Source organism: Oryctolagus cuniculus, chromosome 12, assembly GCF_964237555.1.
Source record: "Oryctolagus cuniculus chromosome 12, mOryCun1.1, whole genome shotgun sequence".
Lineage (NCBI taxonomy): Eukaryota > Metazoa > Chordata > Mammalia > Lagomorpha > Leporidae > Oryctolagus > Oryctolagus cuniculus.
This window is the reverse complement of record NC_091443.1, coordinates 107674121-107695703: the sequence shown is the minus strand read 5'-3', so window position 1 is coordinate 107695703 and position 21583 is coordinate 107674121. Positions and strand designations below refer to the sequence as shown.

Genomic DNA, 21583 nt, shown 5'->3' with positions numbered 1-21583 from the left:
CAGTGAGAGAGAGAGACAGAGAGAAAGGTCTTCCTTTGCCGTTGGTTCACCCTCCAATGGCCGCGGCGGCCGGTGCACCGCGCTGATCCGATGGCAGGAGCCAGGTGCTTCTCCTGGTCTCCCATGAGGTGCAGGGCCCAAGCACCTGGGCCATCCTCCACTGCACTCCCGAGCCACAGCAGAGAGCTGACCTGGAAGAGGGGCAACCGGGACAGAATCCGGCGCCCCGACCGGGACTAGAACCCGGTGTGCCGGCGCCGCTAGGTGGAGGATTAGCCTAGTGAGCTGCGGCACAGGCCCTTCAGAAATGATTTAAAGTGCACCTGCTAGTATGCACCTGTGATGGTGCTGTAAGGGTGACGTGTGCACCAGCGGGGACCCTGCCGCCTGCAGAGAGCTGGAAAGCTCTCAGAGGAATGAGCGGCACACCGTCCCTGCCATCACCACTCCACACTCCTGTGGCAAGAAGCAGCCAGGGACGCCTGTGAACAAGCCAGTGTGACCGTGTGCCCCTGACTTCTGCTGGTGCACTCAGAAATCCCAACTTCATGATTTTTAGAATCAGTCTACAACAGTCGTGCTCTGATTCTGATTGGAATGGTGTTGAATCAGATGGGTTTGGGGAGAACTGACGTCTTAATAATGTTGAGAACTTTGATACGTCTCCATTTATTTAGGTCTCCTTGGGTGGTCTCACCCGGTTTTTGTGCTTTTCCACATCTAGATTTCAGATTTCGCACATATTTGTTACCTGTATTCCTAAGTGTGTTTTGTGTTCAGAGTCGTCTTTTTTAAATGCACATTGGAGCATGGTGTGTCCCCTACTCAAAGCCCGTAGGTGGCTTCCCACTGCCCTGAGGATGAAGTCTGAAAGGCTCCGCGGGCCGGACTGCTGCTCTCCTCTCACCTGATTCCTGCCGCTCTTGGCCTTGCTCACCGCGGGCCGGACCGCTGCTCTCCTCTCACCTGATTCCTGCCGCTCTTGGCCTTGCTCACCGCGGGCCGGACCGCTGCTCTCCTCTCACCTGATTCCTGCCGCTCTTGGCCTTGTTCACAGTGTCCAGTCTCAGACCGGGAGGAAATGGCTTTCCCAACTCAGGGATTAAAGCTTTTTTTAAAAAGATTTATTTATTTATTTATTTATTTATTTATTTGAAAGTCTGAGTTACACAGAGAGAGGAGAGGCAGAGAGAGAGAGAGAGGTCCTCCATTTGATGGTTCACTCCCCAACTGGCCACAGCAGCCGGAGCTGCGCCAATCCGAAGCCAGGAGCTTCTTCTAGGTCTCCCACGCAGGCCGGGGCTCAAGGACTTGGGCCATTTTCTGCTGCTTTCCCAGGCCACAGCAGAGAGCTGGATCGGAAGTGGAGCAGCCAGGTCTTGAACCGGCACCCATATGGGATGCCAGCGCTTCAGGCCAGGGCATTAACCCACTGTGCCACAGCACCAGATCCTGGGATTAAAGCTTTTAAAACATCTGAAAGACTAAATAAATGTTTTCAAGCAAACACCTGAGGATGTGTTTTATCCTCACTGGGTCACAGGGCCGTCTGCATGGACCTCTTTCGTCCTTAACTTGTACTTCTTCCACTGAGGCACAGTGCTTTCAGCATTGTATGTGAGGGACCTCACTCTGTATTCAGCTAAAGAAAATATTTCTGGTCCTTAGAACATACAGTAACTTGCCAGGAAGGCTGAGTTTCTGGACCAAGTAAGGGTCCTGTCCCTGTCATTGTCCCAGGGTGAAGTTCTGTACAACTAACGATTGACATGAGTTTTTTAAAATTTAATTTATTTAAGTCATACAATTTTCACATATTTCATATAACAGATTCAGGAACATGGTGATACTTCAACCCCATTATTAACATGGTTCTGACGGGCCAGAACCATCGGACTGCTGGTGTTCTGTGGGAAGTCAGCAGCCACGTGCCCAAGATAAGAGAAAGCTGCAAGGGTCATGGTTTCAACAGTTCTCAAAACCAGCACTTTCCATCAGTGTTCATTGTCTTTATGCTAGACATACAGAGACGAAGATAGATACAGCTTGTGCGTTAAAAGATCTCAGAAACTAGTGGGGAATCAGACAATTAAAAGTAGAAGCACATATTTATGCAGCTGGGTCTTGTTTGAGGGGCTTCGGTAATACCGTGGGGAAGTGAGCAGCCTAGTAGGATTTAGGGTGCGACGAGACTTGCAGAGTTCCAGGACGTGAGGCTGGAAGGGAGGCGAGGGCCGTATCCTGAAAGGCTGGGGCACTTGGGTCCCTCCTGTTGCCCAGAGGCTCCAGCATCTCCCTGCACCAGAATTACCTGGAGCCTGGGAAGATTCAGATTCCTGGGTTCTTCCCCAAAGATGGACTAGGCGGCTGGAAGGTCGTTCTCCTAGGTGGTTCTTATTTACTCGCAGCCCCCCACCCCCCGCCCCAGTTTGCACACTGACACTTGGGAGCCAGTGCATTAGGTAAGACTGAGCCACAGAATAGTTTTTAAGCTTATTACTAAGACGGGTCATCCTGGCATTTTAGAAAGTTGGTTCTAATTGAAATATAGAGTGAATAGTAGAATCACCAAATTCTGATTCAGTAGGTCTGGCACTGGACCCAGGATACTTGCGTTTCCACAAGTTTCCAGGTAGGGCCAGTATTGCTCCCCCAGGCACACAGTGTGAGCAGCAAGCGTATGGGATGGATTGGAAGGGGTGAGACAGCAGGCGTGGAGATCAGTTACCGAGCCATCACAGTGACCTAGGCAGGAGATAGGGGGCGTCTGAACTACTAGCAGTGACTGCGGATGGCAAGAACAAGAACGGCGTCCAGGGAAATGCAGGGGGGGAAATTCACAAGGCTGGCCAAGTGTCAGAGACATGAGTGAGAAGTCAGGAGAGAGCTGTCGAGGGTGGTCTGCGGGCTGAAGCTTAGCTATCTAGCCAGACGGTGATGACATTAACCGAAACATAGGACAAAGAAAGATGGTGGGTGGAGCGGGGTGGAGCAGAGCTAGTTAGTTCATTCCTCAGAGCTGAGAAAAAGGGTAACCAGAGGATTCATTTTGAATGCATTGACCTTGAAGGGTCCCATTGAAATATCTGAAATTTCAAGGGTGGATAGAAGTGAAGCCTACAGCAAAGTAAGGAGTATTAAAAAGGTTGATTGAGAACAGAGAGCATCAGGCACGTCTCCTGAGAGGGGAGGCTGCAGTACACCTGTCACTCTACAGAAGTATCAAGATTATATAGGGTTTAATAAAGAGTGCATAAAATTATGGTTAGAAAGCTAACAACTGGGGCAGGTATTTAGCCTAGAGGTTAAGATATTTACCTCATATCAGCATACCTAAGTTTGATTCCTGGCTCTCACTACTGACTTTTTTTTAAAAGAGATTTATTTGGGGCCAGTGCTGTGCCGTTACAGGTAAGGCCACCCACCACCTGCAGCACCAACATCCCATTTGGGCATGGGTTCAAGTCCCAGCTGTTCCCTTCAAATCCAACTCCCTGCTGATGTACCTGGGAAAGCAGCAGAAGTTGGCCTAAGTTCTTGGGCTCCTGCACCCACATGGGAGACACAGAAGAGGCTCCTGGCTCCTGGCTTCAGATAGGCCCATCTCTGGCCATTGTGGCCATTTGGGGAGTGAACCAACGGATAAAAGATCTCTCTCTCTGCCTCTGCCTCTCTGTAACCCTGCCTTTCAAATAAATAAATACATAGATCTTCCTTCTGCTGGTTCACTCACCAAATGGCTGCATAGACTAGAGCTTCTACCAGGCCAAAGCCAGGAACTTCTTCTGGGTCTCCCACATGGGTGCAGGGGCCCAAGGACTTGGCCATCCTCTGCTGCTTTCCCAGGTACATCAGAAGAGAGTTGGATTGGAAATGGAGTGGCTGGAACAAACCCATACCCAAATGGGATGCCAGCACCACAGGCCATGACTTAACCCATTGCGCCATGGTGCCAGCCCCTGGCTACCGGCTCTAACTTCATGCCAGTACAGACGTTGGGAGGCTGTGGTGAAGGCTCAGTGATTGGGTTACTGTCACCCACCTGGAAGACCTGGATAGGCTTCTAGCTCTAGCTGCAACCTGCTCTCAACTGTTGAGGACATTTGGGGAGTGAACAAGCAGGCAGATGGGGGACCTCTCTCTCTATCCCTGACTGCTTATCTCTCTTTGCATATCTCTGCCTCTGCCTCTCTGTGCTTCTTTCCCTCTCTCTTTCCTTCTTCCTCTCTTTCACACTCTCTTTCTCTCCCTCTTGCTCTCTCTCTCTCTCTCTCTCTCTCTGGCTCCTTGTCTCTCTTTGTATATCTCTGCCTCTCCCTCTCTTTCTCTCTCTGCTTCTCTCCCCTTCTCTCACACTCTCTCCCTCTCTCACACACACTCTCTCCCTCTTGCTCTCTCTTTCTCTCTCTCTGGCTCTTTGTATCTCTCTCTCTCTCTCCTTCTCTCCCTCTCTCTCACACACTCTCTCTCTCCCTCTTGCTCTCTCTCTCTCTCTGTCTCTCTCTCTCTGGCTCTTTGTCTCTCTTTGTATCTCTCTCTCTCCCTCCTTCTCTCTCTCTCCCTCTCTCTCACCTTCTCTCTCTCTCCCTCTTGCTTTCTCTCTCTCTCTCTCTCTCTCTCTCTGGCTCCTTGTCTCTCTTTGTATATCTCTCTGCCTCTCAATTTTAAGAAAAAAAGGCTAAAAGCTTTCCAAGATGCTGATTGGCCAAAGAAGGAAAATGAAAATGGAGTACCCTAGTTTATCTCTGCGTCTTTAACTTAAAGAACGTTTTGAGAATGAACCTAGTTTTTGAATCTTGAGTCACTTGCTTCGTAGTTCCTTTCCCATTCAGATTTGTTTTCTTTTTCCTCCCTGCCCTCCCCACCCCCAGACCGACTGCACTTGGAAGAGCTGCTAGACCACGGAGGCCACGCGGACACTAACAGGTGAAAGTTTTGCCATGCGCTGAAAGGAAAGCACTGTCTGTGAAGTTCTATCTTTAAAAATGTCTGCTTGTAACACCTTTACTGAACACGTTTGGAAACCTGGTGAATGCAAGAATTGCTTTAAACCTAAAAGCTTGCACCAGCTCCCCCCGGACTCTGAGCAGGCGCCCGTCACCCACGGCAACGTGAAAACGAATGCCAACCAGAGCAACAACCACCGCATCAGGAACACGGGGAATTTCCGGCCTCCTGTGGCTAAAAAACCCACGATAGCTGTGAAGCCCACGATGATGGTGGCAGATGGGCAAAGTGTGTGTGGGGAGCTTAGCATCCAGGAACACTGCGAGAACAAGCCTGTCATCGTGGGATGGAACCGAAACAGGACCGCCTTGAGTCAGAAGCCACTGAACAACAACCAGGACGACGGCGAAGGGCTTAGCCACGTTCCCAAGCCTTACGGCGGCACCGACAGCACGAAGGTCGCCAACAACAACAACAGCGGGCTGACCGAAGTGCTCAAGGAGATCGCGGGCCTGGACGCCGCCCCTCAGACCGGGGGCAGCGAGGCCAACTCCAGGGAGACCTTCTTGGGGAGGATAAATGACTGCTACAAACGGTCCCTGGAGAGAAAGCTCCCCCCAAGCTGCATGCTGGGCGGCACGAGGGACGCTCAGGGCAAGCACGTGGTTCTGAGCGGGAGCACAGAAGTGATCAGCAACGAAGGGGGCCGGTTCTGTTACCCCGAGTTCTCCAGCGGCGAGGAGAGCGAGGAGGACGTGCTTTTCAGCAACCTGGAGGAGGAGCGCGAGAGCTGGGATGAGAGCGACGAGGAGCTGCTGGCCATGGAGATCCGCATGCGAGGGCAGCCTCGCTTCGCCAACTTCAGGGCCAACACTCTGTCTCCGGTTCGCTTCTTCGTGGACAAAAAGTGGAATACGGTCCCCCTGCGAAACAAGTCCCTGCAGAGGATCTGTGCTGTCGACTACGACGACAGCTACGACGAGATCCTGAATGGCTATGAGGAGCGCTCCGTGGCCTCCTGCGGGCAGGGAAGTGTCCAGAGCATGCTGTCCTCTGACTCCACCTCCCCAGACTCCTCTCTCATGGAGGAATCCCGTTCCGAGACAGCCAGCAGTTTGTCTCAGAAGATTTGCAATGGGGGGTTATCTCCTGGCAACCCAGGAGACCCCGAGGACACGAAGGAAATGGAGCCCAGTCCCGAGAGCCTCCTGGGTAGCAGTCAGGAGAAGGACCCATCACAAGCTTCCAAAAACGCAGCCAAAGCGCCAGAGACGCACAAAGCAGTCCTCGCCCTCCGATTAGAAGAGAAGGACGGCAAAATCGCCGTGCAGACGGAGAAGCAGGAGGGCAAAGCCTCCACGGATGTCGCTGGGCAAGCCGTGACCATCAACCTCGTCCCCGTAGAAGAGCAAGCGAAGCCCTACCGAGTGGTGAACCTGGAGCAGCCACTGTGCAAGCCGTATACGGTGGTGGACGTGTCAGCAGCCATGGCCAGCGAACACCTCGAGGGCCCTGTCGGCAGCTCCAAGACAAAAGGCTCCGTCTCCACTCCGAGCTCTCCTGTGACATCGCCTGCGCCGACCCCAGGACAAATAAGTGCCCATTTCCAGAAGTCCAGTGCAATACGATACCAGGAAGTGTGGACTTCCAGCACCAGTCCAAGACAGAAGATACCGAAAGTGGAGTTAATTACCGGTGGAACTGGACCCAACGTGCCTCCCAGGAAAAACTGTCACAAGTCCGCACCTACGTCGCCCACAGCTACAAACATTTCCTCCAAAACCATCCCTGTCAAGTCACCGAACTTGTCCGAAATAAAGTTCAATAGTTACAACAATGCCGGGATGCCGCCTTTCCCGATCATCATTCACGACGAGCCCACGTACGCTCGGAGTTCCAAAAATGCCATCAAAGTGCCCATTGTCATCAATCCGAATGCATACGACAATCTGGCCATCTACAAAAGTTTTCTGGGGACAAGTGGGGAGCTCTCGGTGAAGGAGAAAACCACGAGCGTCATCAGCCACACTTACGAGGAAATAGAAACCGAGAGCCACGCCGGGGCCCCGGATAAGGCCACTGGCAAACCCGCCGACTGCCCCCAGGCCAAGGCGTCTTCCAACAGCGCAGAGCGGAAAAGGGGCTCCGTGGCCCAGAAGGTGCAGGAGTTTAACAGCTGTCTCAGCAGGGGCCAGTCTTCACCGCAGAGGAGCTACAGTTCCAGCCACAGCTCCCCAGCGAAGATCCAGAGGAGCGCTCGGGAGCCCGTGGCCAAAACGGAGTCCCAGGAGTCCCCGGCGGCGGGTGGCAGCCGGGAGAAAGCCAGCGCGGTGCTCTCTCAGATCGTGGCTTCCATCCAGCCCCCACCGTCCCCCCCGGAGGTCCCGCCGTCCAGCCCGAAGGCGTGCAGTGCCGACGAGAGCGCCCCGAAGAGCACACCCGTCCGGCCCCAATCCCTCTTCACCACGCAGCCCAGTGGGGAGGCCGAAGCACCTCAGACCACCGAAAGTCCCACCAGCAAAGGACCGAGAGATCCCCTCCCAAAGCCTGTCACCTCTCCTCCCTCCAAATTAGTGGGCAGCCCCCAGGGCGAGCCCCCGCCCCCCTTCCCCCCGCCCCGCTCCACTTCCTCCCCTTACCACGCAGGGAACCTTCTGCAGAGGCATTTCACCAACTGGGCCAAGCCCACCAGCCCCGTGCGGTCGACAGAGGCCGAGTCCGTGCTGCCCTCCGAAGGCAGCCGGCGGGCAGCTGACGCGAAGCCCAAGCGCTGGATATCCTTCAAAAGCTTCTTCCGCCGCCGGAAAACGGACGAGGACGACGACAAAGAGAAAGAGCGGGAGAAGGGGAGGCTGGTGGGCCTGGACGGCACGGTCATCCACATGCTGCCGCCCCCTCCAGTGCAGCGCCATCACTGGTTCACAGAGGCGAAGGGAGAGTCGAGCGAGAAGCCAGCGCTCGTCTTCATGTACAGGTGTGACCCTGCGCAAGGCCAGCTCGGCGTGGACCAGAGCAAGGCTGGGGCAGGCCAGGCCGCGGCTTCAGAGCAGGGCAGAGCGGAGGACGTGCTGTCGCCGGACTCGGAGAAGAAGGAAAGGAGTCACCCTTCCCCGTCACAGGCCCTTCAGAAACGTCTCAGGTAGGGAGCAGAGGTGGGCGCGGTGTGGGGGTCTCTGAGACACGCCGGCAGGCGCTCGCTTCTCACGGCGTGGGAGACCGCCTGGCCAGCGCTGCGTGGCCACCGTTTGTCCTTACGCCTGCTTTCCGAAATCGGCGCGTCCTCGCCATGGTCTTCCTGCGCTGAGCAGGGTTTACGGCCCCAGGGTTTAGCCAGAGTGGTCAGAGTGGTGCCGCGTTCTGGTGCACGCAGGGGCAAAGCGACGCCGTGACACCTCGGCTGCGGTGAGGAGGATGCTCAGGATCTGCCGCGCCGCCGTGCCGTGAGGAAGAAGCAGGGCAAAGGCGCGCACGCAGGGCTGCGCTCCCTCCCGGAAGGGCGAGAGGCCTCAAGGAGCTTCTCCGTGTGTCTCACGTCACTGGGAGGCAGCGTCTGTGTTTCTGACGGGTGCCTCTGTCCGTCCTGTCCTGCTCCCAAGGGTCGTGGCAGGGCGGGGAGCAGGCCGGCTGCGGGTCCTTCAGGTGCAGGTGAGACAGGGAAGCTGGCGGTGGAGTCCCTGGGTCAGCCAAGGCAGACTGTACCCACATCCGTTCTCCCGGCGTTCGTTTCTTTAATACCTGATGGCTTGTCCATCACTTACTCTGTACAAGGCGCATCCCTGATATTGATTGCAAATCCTCAGAAAGCCCTGGAAATGGTGCATCCTTCAGATAAGGAAACTAAAAAACAGAGCGTTAAGAATTGGCCGGCGTCCCAAGGCCCGTACTTGTCGGGCTGCATTTCACATGGTGACCTGCCTCGCTCTGCAGCATCTATGCTTCCTATGACGTTGCCCCGTTGAGGAGCACGGGTCAGACAAGGCGGCTGTAGTGTCGCTGGTAGTGCAGCGGAATGAATTAACCACTGTTACGAAGGAGGAACTTCTACCCGAGTTTCCAACAAACAGGATGATTCCCGTATGTGCCCTCCCCATCGCACACAAGGCTGTGCCCTGGGTTCACCTTTCATCTGCTCCGGAGCCTGCTGTCTCCACCCGGCCTGGCCGCTCTCCGCCAAACACAGGGCACCGACTGGCGGGGCAGACTCTCTCACCAGTTTTTCTCTAGAAAAGTGTAAATTAAAATGAAGTCGGCACTGAAGGCCTTCAGTTTTCCTAGAAAGCCACTAGCAAGTTTTAGATATATGAAGTCCCCGTTTTCCTTCTATCCGTGGAATAACAAAGCAGCTAGAGTAGTGGTAATGTATTCCCGGAAGCCCGGTCTCGTCACTGTAGCTGAGCGCTGTGTTCCGTGGTAACACACTCTGTGATCCACTCGTGTGCTCCGTGGTCCTGAAACGTGGGCGTTGTGCGTTCCTGTTGTATTTAGGAGGCACTTTGAGCAGCACGTGGTTGGAGTTACCTAGAAGGGAATAGCAAATGGTTCTCGTGGATCAATAAATGACCTTCGCCCTAATTAAGTACAGCTCTAGAGTATTTGTCCACACCCTGGAGGGCAGAGCCGAGCTGTGAACTGGCCTGCCTTCTCAGGAAGGAGATGTTCTCTCGCCCGTGGCTGCACACCACTGCCCATGGGCTTGAGGGCAGCCTCGGCCCTGGGCGTGGCACACCCCTTATTGTACAGTTTATATTTTCAGATTTGGTTATGCGTGGACCCGTTCATATCTTTTAAAATTTAGCAGTTTTCTTCACAAGTAACATTCATGAATCCAAGTGGCAGTCGATTTGCCCCTTGCTCCTCAAATCTGCCCATGTTTCGCCGTCATCTGGAGGACTGCTACAGCACACCCCCGACTCAGCAGGTGTGGGCTGGGCCCCCGTGACTTGCACTTGTGGGATCCCAGCTTGCACTTGACTTCCCAGAGCCCAGGCTCTGATGCAGTGCTGCTGGTTGGTGGCCCCACTTCCGCACCTCTGGGCTCAGCACCGACGTGAAGTTAGCGGACACTGGGTCTGTGTCACCAGTGACTGACGCGGCTGTAAAGCTGTCCCTAGAGGCACCTGGGAATTCTCATGTCTCATCGTGTCCCAGGCTAAGTGGAAAAAGGGGTCCAGTGGTACTTTCTAACTCTGCAGAGTTTAGAACATGATTGCACATATTAGACACCATTCACATTTCAGCGATTACCTAATGTACTCAGATTCACCACTGATATTTACTGGAAGCAGCTTTGAGAGAACAACGTTACTATCAAATGCCAGCATTTGTGTTCCCGGCTTGATGGCCACGTGATCATTACATTACCATTCCTCGGCTGACAGAAATGAAAACAGAGCTTGTCTGTAAGTCAGTGAAGATGCAAGGAGTGCAGAATGCAGGAGTGTGAAGGCCAGACCCCCGGCTTTGAGAGCAGAGGGAGGGGCTTGGCAGAGACTTTCATGGTGGGGTTAGGTTGCAGCCATTTGACTCTTCCGGAGACATCACCTGAGTGTGTGCCTTCAGGCCCGGAACAAACGGGGGGCAGCCATTGCAGGGAGGACGGACTAGGGTTTGACTTCAGGTCCCGCAGTCTGTCTGGTGGCCCGGATCACAGCGCTGTAGCGATACCTGTGACGTAGCATTGACTCGAGGCTCACATCAGAGAACATCAAAAGGGCGTGGCACACACTGGGTGCTTTGAAGTGCCCAGAGCCCCTCTGCCCTCCCTGTGATCAATGCTGAACCAACGTGCGGGTGATTAAACCAGCCTCAAATGGACTTCTCTGAAATGAAATCTGAACCGGATGTTAAAAGATAACTCAATTCCACCAGCTGGTTGGGAAAAACAGTCCAAGCAGAAGGAACAGCTTGAGCGAAGTCACAGGGATGAGGTGACAGCATAGAGGAGTAGGACGCGTGGCTGCAGACGGGTCATGAGTAGTCCAGTGGGTCTGCTCCGGGGCCCGGGGGTTGGCAGAGACACACAGTTTCAGTTAGAGGGAGGACCAAGTTTCAGGGAACTCTTGCACAATTAATAATAGTGTAGATTTCGGCCGGCACCCCAGGTTCTAGTCCCGGTCGGGGCGCCGGATTCTGTCCTGGTTGCCCCTCTTCCAGGCCAGCTCTCTGCTGTGGCCCGGGAGTGCAGTGGAGGATGACCCAAGTGCTTGGGCCCTGCACCCCATGGGAGACCAGGAGAAGCACCTGGCTCCTGGCTTCGGATCAGTGCGGTGCACCGGCCGCAGTGCGCCGGCCACAGCGGCCATTGGAGGGTGAACCAACAGCAAAAGGAAGACCTTTCTCTTTGTCTCTCTCTCTCTCTCTCACTGTCCACTCTGCCTGTCAAAAAATTTTTTTAAAAAATAGTGTAGATTTCACAATTGCTAAAAGGGGCTTTTAAATATCACACCACAAGTGATGAGTATGTTAGGTGATGCAGATATTAATTAGCACTGTTTACTCTTTCCACAACATGTGTGTGTATATATTAAAACGTCATACCCTAACCTATACTAAATGTATATAACTAAATACATATATGTATAGCTGTCTGTCAAAGTAGCAAAAACTTAAAATAATCTACTTAAAGAGTGATCCATGTGGGGTCAAGCAGTGGCCACACAAAGGTCACTGTTTTCTTAATAATGCTGTGATGTTTGTCTTTTTCTCTGTGTTGATATTTGCACTGATGGGGCCAGAATAATAATGGCTGAACAACCTGCACTTTAGCACAAACCAAAGCCATTGCAGCATAGTATGCTAGGAGTTTAAAGAAAATAAAGGTCAGTTTCACTTAAGATCGCCTTTGATGAAGTAGTAAATTTTATTAAATCTTGGCCGTTGGGAACCTGTCATTTTATAGTTCTGTGTGATGAAGCGGCAAGCATACGTAGAGTACTTGTTATGCGCGCCGAGAGTGGTGGCTGTCTCCGGGGAGGACGCTTGTGAAGCAGTTTGATCTGCAGAGTTTGGGTTAGGAAGCTAAGCAAGCCCCTCATTTCCTCGTCGGAAAGAACAGCCGAGACAGGAGAGAGCCGCTGTGGTGGTTCGGACTCACGCGCTTGGCGGCTGCCAAGCTTGCCTTAGCAAGCCCGCGACATCAAGGAAGACAGCGGACTGTGCGTTGTCAGTAATGAAATTCAAGCTTTCGAGCAGAAAGAGTTTTTTTGAAACTTGTATCTGGCACTCTTTGACACCTCCCTGATACATGTTTTTCTGATGAGATTGGTGGTGGAGTTACCAAGAGGTTTTTTTTGTTTGTTTGTTTGTTTTAAATATCATATAATGTATCAACATTTGGAGGACCTGGGGCCGGCGATGTGGCGCAGTGTGTTAATGCCCTGGCCTGAAGCACCGGCATCCCATATGGGTGACAGTTCTAGTCCCAGCTGCTCCACTTCCCATTCGGCTTTCTGCTATGGCCTGGGAAAGCAGTAGAAGATGGCCCAAGCCCTTGGGCCCCTGCACCCACATGGGAGACCTGGCAGAAGCTCCTGGCTTCAGATTGGCACAGCTCCAGCCATTGCAGCCATCTGGGGAGTGAACCAGTGGATGGAAGACCTCTCTGTCTCTACCTCTCTCTGTAACTCCATCTTTCAAATAAATAAAAAAGTAAATAAAAAAAAAAAACATTTGGAGGCGCTGCATAACTCAGGAAAGCAGTACAGAATTACATGTGAGTCAGAGATTAATTCAGACTGCAAGATAGACCAGTGGGTTTTAATGTGGCCGAGTACAGAGTACAAAGTACTGGCGTAGTTTTAGGTGCCACTTTACAGGTAACCGCTAAGAAAGGTGCTGCTACTAGTGATCCAGATCTCAGACCAAAGAAGTAGTGACCACAAGGCTATTAAAAGCAGCCCCTTCTCCTTCCCACCGATAAAACTGGCTGAGGCGAGATTTTCTTTCCTGTCCTCTCATCCAAGCAACATATCCCAGCAGACTGAATGCAGAATCAGACGGGGAATTCAGCCATCTTCCCTTCAGCCAGAGTTTAGAAAGATTCAGGGAGAAGTTATTTAGGTTAGTATTTAAGTGATTTATTTTAATGAATTGATCCCTGTTTCAAGTTTTCTGAGTTTTAATTTTTAATGTAAATATCAGCTTGTAGATGGAACCCACACAAACGAGCTCTTGCAGCTCTCGATTTTTAAGAGTGGAAAACAACACAGAGACCAAAAGTTCAAGCATGACTGAGCGGCGAAGAGCCTCGCGTGGTGCGTCGGAATGCTTGTCCGTGTCTTTAGATTCTGTGGACGAAACAGTTTTCAAGTGGGAGAGCGAAGTTTTGTTTTTAATAAGATATCTTCTGACAGCAGTACTGATACTGAGAGTGGGACACCGGTGGGTGAAGTGGGGGTCTAGCAGTGTATCCTAGGCATCACTTCCATCTGGCTAAAAATTGTAGCTAATGCAAGAGAAATGAGTTATGGTTAGTCAGGTCTGTGACCAACTGGGAACTCCTCAGTTATTTTTTTTTTTTAATAATACCTTCCTTCTATCTCTTCAGTGCTTTGGTATCCACGACATGGGGAATAATAGTACACAGTGGGAAGAATGAAACACGAGAGGCAAAGATTTGAATCCTGACTGTACCACTGAATAGTGACTTTTGACTTAACCTCTCTGAGCTGAAGTTTCCATATCTGAACAATAAATAATGATACCTACCTAGTTCTTACATCTTATGAGAACTAAGTAGATCATATCTATAAAGCATCTCATATAATATCTAGCAATAGGAGTCGATCTCTATAAAATCATACTAGGGACCCAGAATTTAAGATCATCATTGCTTGATGTCTTGCACCCCTGGCAATTTTTTTATTATTTTATTTTAGTTAGTTGAAAGAGAGAGAGAAACACTTCCATCCTCGAGCCCACAACATCCAGGCTGGACCAGGCTGAAGCCAGGAGTCCGGAGCTCTGTCTGGATCTCACGTGAACGGCAGGAACCCAAGTGCTGGGGCCCTCACCTGCGGCCTCGCAGGTGCATTGGCGGGAGCTGGATCAGAGTCAGGACTCAGTTCCAGGCACACCCGTATGGGATGTGTCCCAGACGGTGGCTTAGCCCTCTGTGCCACAGCCACAACCCTTCTACTCTGAGAATGGCCACGAGCTCTTTCTAAGTGTAAGTTCATGCCTGTCCCCTCACCGAGGAAAGCCCTACCCGGGTAACCTCTGCCTGCCTGTTGAATTTCACCCTCTTGCCCTTGACCCTTTGGCTGTTCCGGCTTCCTTTCTTTCCTGTGCCTTGTTCATAACATTGACCTTGGGGCCAATAAAACAGGATGACCTTCTAATGGAGACCATCTTAAAATAGGTCCTTTTTAAAATTTTTATTTTAAACTTGTTATGATAGAAAATTGTAAACATATACAAAGTAGATAGAGTAGTGTAGTAAGTCACCATTTACTGCAAAACTGAACTTTGACTGTTACCAACTGATGGACAAACTTGTGTCACTTACACCCCTATCCACTCCCCCCCATTGTTTTGAAACAAATGCTGATTTATTTGATGTGTAAATATTTCACTATGTTATCTCTAAAAGATAAGCTCTTTTATTTTTTCATAGTAACCATATTCCAGAAAGGATTCTTTTCCTGGGGCCGGTGCTGTGGTGCAGTAGGTTAATCCTCCACCTGTGATGCTGGCATCCCATGTGGGCACTGGTTCTAGTCCCGGCTGCTCCTCTTCTGATCCAGTTCTCTGCTATGGTCTGGGAAAGCAATAGAAGATGGCCTGAGTCCTTGGGCTCCAGCATCCGTGTGGGAGACCCGGAAGAAGTTCCTGGCTCCTGGCTTCAGATCAGTTCAGCTCCAGCCGTTGCATCCATTTGGGAAGTGAGCCAGGGGCTGGAAGACCTTTCTCTCTGTCTCTCCCTCTCACTGTCTGTAACTCTACCTCTCAAATAAATAAACAAAATCTTTATAAAAAAAAATAAATCATAACTCCTGGCTAACTCCTGGCTAAACATTGTCAGGTACCAAAATTTTGAATACTATACAAGTAAATATTCTGATACGGTCCCAATGTATATCTCCCTCCCTGACCCCTCCCTCACGGCTCACATGCAACTCTCCACATATCTCTACTTCAGGTGAACATTTCAAATGAAACACAGCCAAAACAGAACTGATTTTCCCTACAGATCTGTTCCATCTTATCTTCCCTCCTGCATGCATGGCCCACCATCCATCCAGTTGCTCAGGACAGAAAACTAGAGTCCTCCTTGATTCTTCTCTTTCTCCCTCCCATTACATCTGAAATACCAAGCTCTGGGGCCGGTATTGAGGCTTAAGCTGCCACTTGGGATGTCTGCGTTCCATGTCAGAGTGCCATTCTGTCGCTCCCCCTCTTCGTGGAGGAACGACACTGAACCCTGCCTAGGCTTCATATCCGAGTCACGGCACCATTATGTCGCTCCCCCTCTTCGTGGAGGAACGACACTGGACCCTGCGCTGTTCTTTTGTCTGCTCGGCCCTCCCCGGGTTTGCTGCTGGTTCTTCCCGGGTTGGCTACTATCCCTTCCACCTCCGTGGAAGGGCAGTTCCCCCTGGCCACATTCCCCACTTCCGCAGGGGAGCGGCACACCGCCGGCCGGCTCTCTCGGGGGCTGCACAGGTGTTCCTTCAGATGTTCCCCTTAGATGTTCCTGGTGCATGCCGTCTCTCTCCTCCTTTATAGTCCTCCTCCGCCAATCCTAACTCGGCTGCCCACATGCCGAGTACGCTGCTCTCCTCCAATCAGGAGCAAGTCCTACAGTTTATTGGCTGAACTGGAGGCAGCTGTGTAGAAGCTGTTTTCTTCTCTCCCAGCGCCATATTGTGGGAGAGCAGATGCATAGAATAAGTCTTAATTCCAGTAACTTAGTCTAAGTCCGGGCTGCTCCCCACACCATTCCAGTCCCTGATACTCAGCACTTCCTGTCCAGCTTCCTGCTAATGCACCAGGGAGGTGGTGGATAGTGACTCAAGTGATGGGATTCCTGCCACCCACATGGGAGAGCCAGATAGAGCCCAAGCTCCTGGCTTTGGCCCAGCCCAGCCCTGCAGTTGCAAGCACCTGGTAGTGAACCAGCAGATAGAAGATCTCACTATATCTCTCCTTCCAACCCTCCTCCTTCCCTCCCTCCTTCCCTCTCTTGTCACTCCGCCTTTCAAATAAGTAAACAAATCTTTAAGGAAATAAAATATCAAGTTTTGTTGATTCAACCTCCAAAATATATCCCAAACATATCCCAATCTCTCTCTCTCCATCTGTGCTCCTTTGGTTTACTAAAGTATTTTTCTAAATCCCTCTGCCTAATCTCTTACCTTGTAATGTGATCTCTTTGAAATAGCCAAGTACTTTTTTTTTTTAGATTTATTTATTTATTTAAAAGTCCACAGAGACAGAAAGAGACAGATTCCATCCACCAGTCCACTCCCTGTATGGCTGAAGTGGCCAGGGCCGGGCCAGTCAAAATGCAGGAATTTCTTATAGGTCTCCCATGTGATCCTGTCTCTGCTTGCTTGCTTTCTCTTTGCTAACTCTGAGAGAGAGAATATTTTCATCTGCCAGTTCACTCCCCAAATGGCTGCAATGGCTGGGGTTAGGCCAGGCCAAAGCTGGGAACCTGAAACTCCATTATGGTCTCCCATGTAGGTGGTAGGGATCCAAGCACTTGGATCATCTTCTGTTGCATTCCCAGGCACATTAGCTGGGAGCTGGATCAGAAGTGGAGCAGCCTGGCCTCAAACTGGCACCCATATGGGATGCCAGCGTTGCAGGTGGTGGCTTAACCCACTGCACCACAACACCAGCCCCTGCCTCTGCTTCTCATCCAGCTTCCAGTTAATGTGCATCCTATGTGGGAGACCTGGATGGAGTTCCTGGCCCCTGGCTTCAGCCTTGCCCAGCCTTGGCTGTTGAGGGTGTTAGGTGAGTGAATCAGAGGGTAAAAGATCTCTCCCTCCCTTCCCTTCCCTTCCCTTCCCTTCCCTTCCCTCCCCTCCCCTCCCCTCTCCTCCCTCCCCTCCCCCTCCCTCCCTTCTTTCTTCCTTTTTTCCTTCCTTCCTTTCTTCCTTCCTTCCTTCCTTCCTTCCTTCCTTCTTTCCTTCCTTCCTTCCTTCCTTCCTTCCTTCCTTCCTTCCTTCCTTCCTTCCTTCCTTCCTCTGTCTCTCCCTTTCTTTTTGTCACTCTTTCAAACAAATAAAAGATAAATCTGTTCTGCCTGGCTCCCACTGATTACCTCATTGTTCACTCTTCTCTCTGTTGGGAGGGCTTCCTTCAGATCTCTGCATGGTTGACTCCTTGTCATCAGCTCCCAATTTAAATGTCACCTCCTCACAGGATTTCCTCACTAACCTGCAAATCTAAAGAAACTCCCCTGACCCTGTCTCTCTCCATTACATCATCCTTTTTTTTTTTTTTTCAGATTCATCCTCATTTATAACTATATGGTTTTTTTTTTTAACTATTTCATACTCATTTCACTTCTCCTTTTTGCATTCAATTTCCTTCTTCCTAACATTATACCCTTTTAGTAGTCATGGTGGTGGTGGTGAATTCTCATTATTGGCTGTTGATTAGTATCGTGGCTTTTTTTTTTTTTTTTTTTGCATGTTAACTTCATTTTCAGGCACAAGTCCTGTGTTGAAATTATGTTGCTAAATGTAAGAATACCACCAAGCTCAAATTGCCCATTCAGGGCACTTAATCTTATGTTTATTAAATAACTTTTCTTTAAGAATTTGTAGGCAAGATCTATCGCCAGTTACATACATGTCCTTGAAATTTTAGTGCAAAAATATTTTTCTGAATGAGAAAAAGATAATCTAGTGAGTAAGAAAAGCGCCGTAACACTGCAGCCAAAGATAAGGGTGTCATTTGCCACTTCTTGATCACTAGCTAACCTTTCTGGCTTTTCTGACTCCACTGCTCCTCCACATCGGACTCCTAGTTAGCAGAGGCCTCCAGCATGGATCTGGGACGACGTGGAAGTCAGGTCCTTGAGGGCTCCCAGGAGCATCCCAGGAATCCGGCTATGTGTAGGATAGCCGGGATCCAGTCCAAGCCTCCGCCAGCATCCGGTTGCACAGGCAGACTGGACTAGGCACACCTTTGCTCCCTGGGGAATGCCGTGCCCCTGTGTAAACGTTCCTCTCCTCTCCTAAGGTCTGTTGGATCTCCCCAGAGACCTTAGAACCAAAATATTCCTCGACGGTCCCGAAGCCGGACCTGGAAGTCCTCCAACCCGGTCAAGGCCTCCGGGGCGTGGAGCAGAAGCCGTCAGCTTGGTCCCCCGTGTCGGTAAATGAAGCTAGAGCAGAAAAGAGCGTGCCTCGTCGTCCGCAGGTTCTCTAGTCGCGTTCACACCGCGGCGGAGTGGAGGCGCTGCAGCGGAGACCTCTGGCCTGCGGGGCCTGCGGTGGTGACCATCTGGCCCCTACCGCAAGAGCTTGCCGACCCCTGCACTAACCTGCTGTCAGACGTGTTGGTGATGGTCAGGTGTGTGAGTGGCCTGCGGCCGTTCTAGCCAAACACAGGAAAGGTTCGGAGCCCACTGTGATAACCAGTCAGGAGCTGTTAATATTGTGTGTGCACACACAGAGTGTAGAAGAAGAAAAGTCCACGCACTTTTTAAACGATATCTGATGTCCTTCTTTCTGGGAAATTCAGAATCTTGAATTGTTTTCATGCTTCTGCTCCAGTTCTATCTTAATTTGCGTTGTCTGTAATTTGTTACAAGAAAATAGCATCAAAATCATCTTGTCAGGTTCAGGACCAAACTGGCCTTGCAAGATGACATTCCTGCCTCTTACCAAGCAAACACAGAGACCAAGCTGCAAGCTGCCTGCTCTCCTGACTGCGTGCTCGCCTGCTCTGAGGACACTTCTGAACTCAGCATTTAGAAAGAGCGCCTCGGCCTTTGCCGACTGTTGCTCCCCGGGTTCAGATGGGTTCATGAAGTGCTGTCAATGCTTTGTTCTCTCTTGGGAAAAGTTGGTGACTCTCCTACTGCATCCTGTTCGCGGAAGGAAGCAGCGTGGTTGCGTTCCCGTGGGGGACGGGGGTGGTTCAGGCAGCGTTACTGCTCTTCCTTTTGGATGGCGACGTGCCCCCCGCGAAGTCAGGCTTGCCCAGTCTCCTAAGGAGTGTGTTCCACAGCGAAGAGCCAAAAGAGAAGCCCACCTGGGCGCTCTGTTCACTGTTCTCCCTCTGACGGATCTGCAGTTAAACGCCAGTACTTCTGGCGTAATCCTTGCAGTGTCTTCACGCCCGTTCTCTCAGCTGTCCCAGCACCTTTGGCCACGCATCCTTCCCGCTCGTGGGAAACAGTCCCAGAGGTTCCCTGCTGCTCCAGGGCCGGCTGCAGCAGACTTCGGAGACTGCTGGGCCCCGAGAGCGCCTTGTTGCGCTGAAGTCAGTCTGAGCCCAGGAAGGCATGCCTGTGACCAGTGAAGGCCACGGTGAAGTGCACCGATTCATTGACTTGACGCACGACCTCCGGCGCTCAGCACTGGCCTAGTTATCCACTCTCTATTTATTTATTTATTTATTTATTTATTTATTTATTTATTTTTTGACAGGCAGAGTGGACAGTGAGAGAGACAGAGAGAAAGGTCTTCCTTTTGCCGTTGGTTCACCCTCCAATGGCCGCCGTGGCCGGCGCGCTGCAACCGGCGCACCTCGCCGATCCAATGGCAGGAGCCAGGTGCTTCTCCTAGTCTCCCATGTGGGTGCAGGGCCCAAGCACCTGGGCCATCCTCCACTGCACTCCCTGGCCACAGCAGAGAGCTGGCCTGGAAGAGGGGCAACCGGGACAGAATCCGGCGCCCCGACCGGGACTAGAACCTGGTGTGCCGGCGCCGCAAGGCAGAGGATTAGCCTAGTGAGCCGCGGCGCCGGCCGTTACCCACTCTCTTAAAAGCACTTCATGAGAATGTCCTCATTAATACGTGCTCCTAAAACTGTCACTGTACCCATTTTACAGATGAGTGATGGGAGGCAGGGCCAGAGCTGAAATTGGGTTTGAGTGTTGACGTCCAGGCCCGCCTTCAGACCGCCAGGCCACAGTTTCCGCCAGAGATCATCCAGCGTGACGGCAATGTGGTACTGATGAGTTACGGTGCTATTTACCGGGAAAGCTCTCACTCCAGAGAAGGCAGCGTATCCGCGTGGAGTCCGTCTCTGTGGCGACTCGTTCACGGCAGGGAGAGAAGCTTGCTGAGAAGGGAGGGAGGCAGCACTGGCGCCGGGTCAGCCCCTGCCTGTGCCGCTCACTTTCAGGCCCTGAAATAGCCCCAGGGGTCAGCCGGTCGGCCTTTCTGGCTGCCAGCGCAGAACTGAAGCTGCCCGGCACCTGTGAGACGCCCTGTTCTGACTTCCTGGTGGGCAGAGCGCTGCCCGGCCCTGCTGTTTGTCCCACATCGGGACCTGTCCCAGTCCCGCTCCGTGGGGGCGCAGGCAGGAGTTCTGCGGGCGGCAGTGTGGACGCCGCTCTGGGTGCCTTGCCCTGCTGCTCGGGCGCCACTTGGTTTGATTTATTCAGCACCCACCTACTGAGTGCTCGCTGCAACCGCCTGTGCCCCAGGGGAGCTCTGAGAAGATGAGGCCCTAGGGACGGAAGGCCTCCTGGGTTGCAAGGAGCCAGCAGTCTCTGAAGACCCGCCGAGCTTGGAGTGGAGGAGCCGGTCTGGAGCTGAAGGTACCTGTCTGGGGAAATTGGAGTAGGACGGAAACACACAGGCCACGTCAGGAAGGTCAAGGAAAACGGGGCTGAAAGGTTTACTTTGGTGCACAAATGTTGAAATCCCTGCATACACGGGGGGCTTCAGGGTTCATAGAAAAAAGCGTATTATGAGAAAACCATGCCTGGATTTCCATCTCTTTTTGCACCAGTATTAACTTTTAGTTCTGCATTTCCATGAACTTTTTGAAGTACCCAGACCCTTGTAGCCTTGCTGGACAGGCGCTTGTGGGCCTGCAGGGGAGCCTGGATGGCCACGGTGGATGGTGTGAGCAGAGGGGCAGCAGAATGGATGTGGCGCCTTGGACAGACCCAGGCGTGGGGAGGGTGGCAGGAGCAGGCACCAGGGCTCCTCATGTTAGAGCAGCTTCTCTGGTCACCGGGCCTGTCTGTACTCACTCCGGCCTCTGTTGGTAAGAACAGCGGAGCAGTGCCGCGTGGTGGAAGACCTGACTTATTTATCAATTTCTCATCTGTGACCCCTTAAATGATTCCCCTTTTCTGCTTCTGTCACTCCGAGGAACGATGCTCCTTTACTGAAAATGTTCCTACTAACATGCACACCTCCCTCCTTCTATGGCTACTGCCCTGCTGTTTCTGGAGGAGGAAGGCAGTTCTCGGAGCATGGTCCAGAATCACCGGAGTGTGTAGGCGGATCCCTGAGCCACACCCCAACCTGTAGAATCAGTCCCTGCAGGTGGAAGCTAAGACTTCACAGCTTCTGCAGGCCCCCCGGGTAACACCTGGGTACCCTTGCATGTGATAACTATCGGCAGAATATTTTAGAACATAACCTTTGAAGTCACTCAGACCTGAATGTGAATCCTGCATTTGCCACTCGTGAGCTGTGTCATCCTGGCCAAG

The 21583-nt window shown here is 51.9% G+C and overlaps 1 protein-coding gene across 13 annotated transcripts in view; it reads left to right on the top strand.

The window, feature by feature from the left end:
- PEAK1 (pseudopodium enriched atypical kinase 1) overlaps positions 1 to 21583 on the top strand; it is a 344458-nt gene that overhangs the window by 270356 nt on the left and 52519 nt on the right. For 12 of the 13 annotated variants that reach the window (XM_051834588.2, XM_051834591.2, XM_051834580.2 and 9 more), the window contains one exon: positions 4872 to 8086. In XM_051834588.2, coding sequence (XP_051690548.2) covers positions 4986 to 8086 — 3101 coding nt within the window. In that variant the 5' untranslated portion in view covers positions 4872 to 4985. Of the gene's footprint in view, positions 1 to 4871; positions 8091 to 21583 lie in introns of those variants that run through there. The other variant, XM_051834592.2, reaches the window with a different exon arrangement.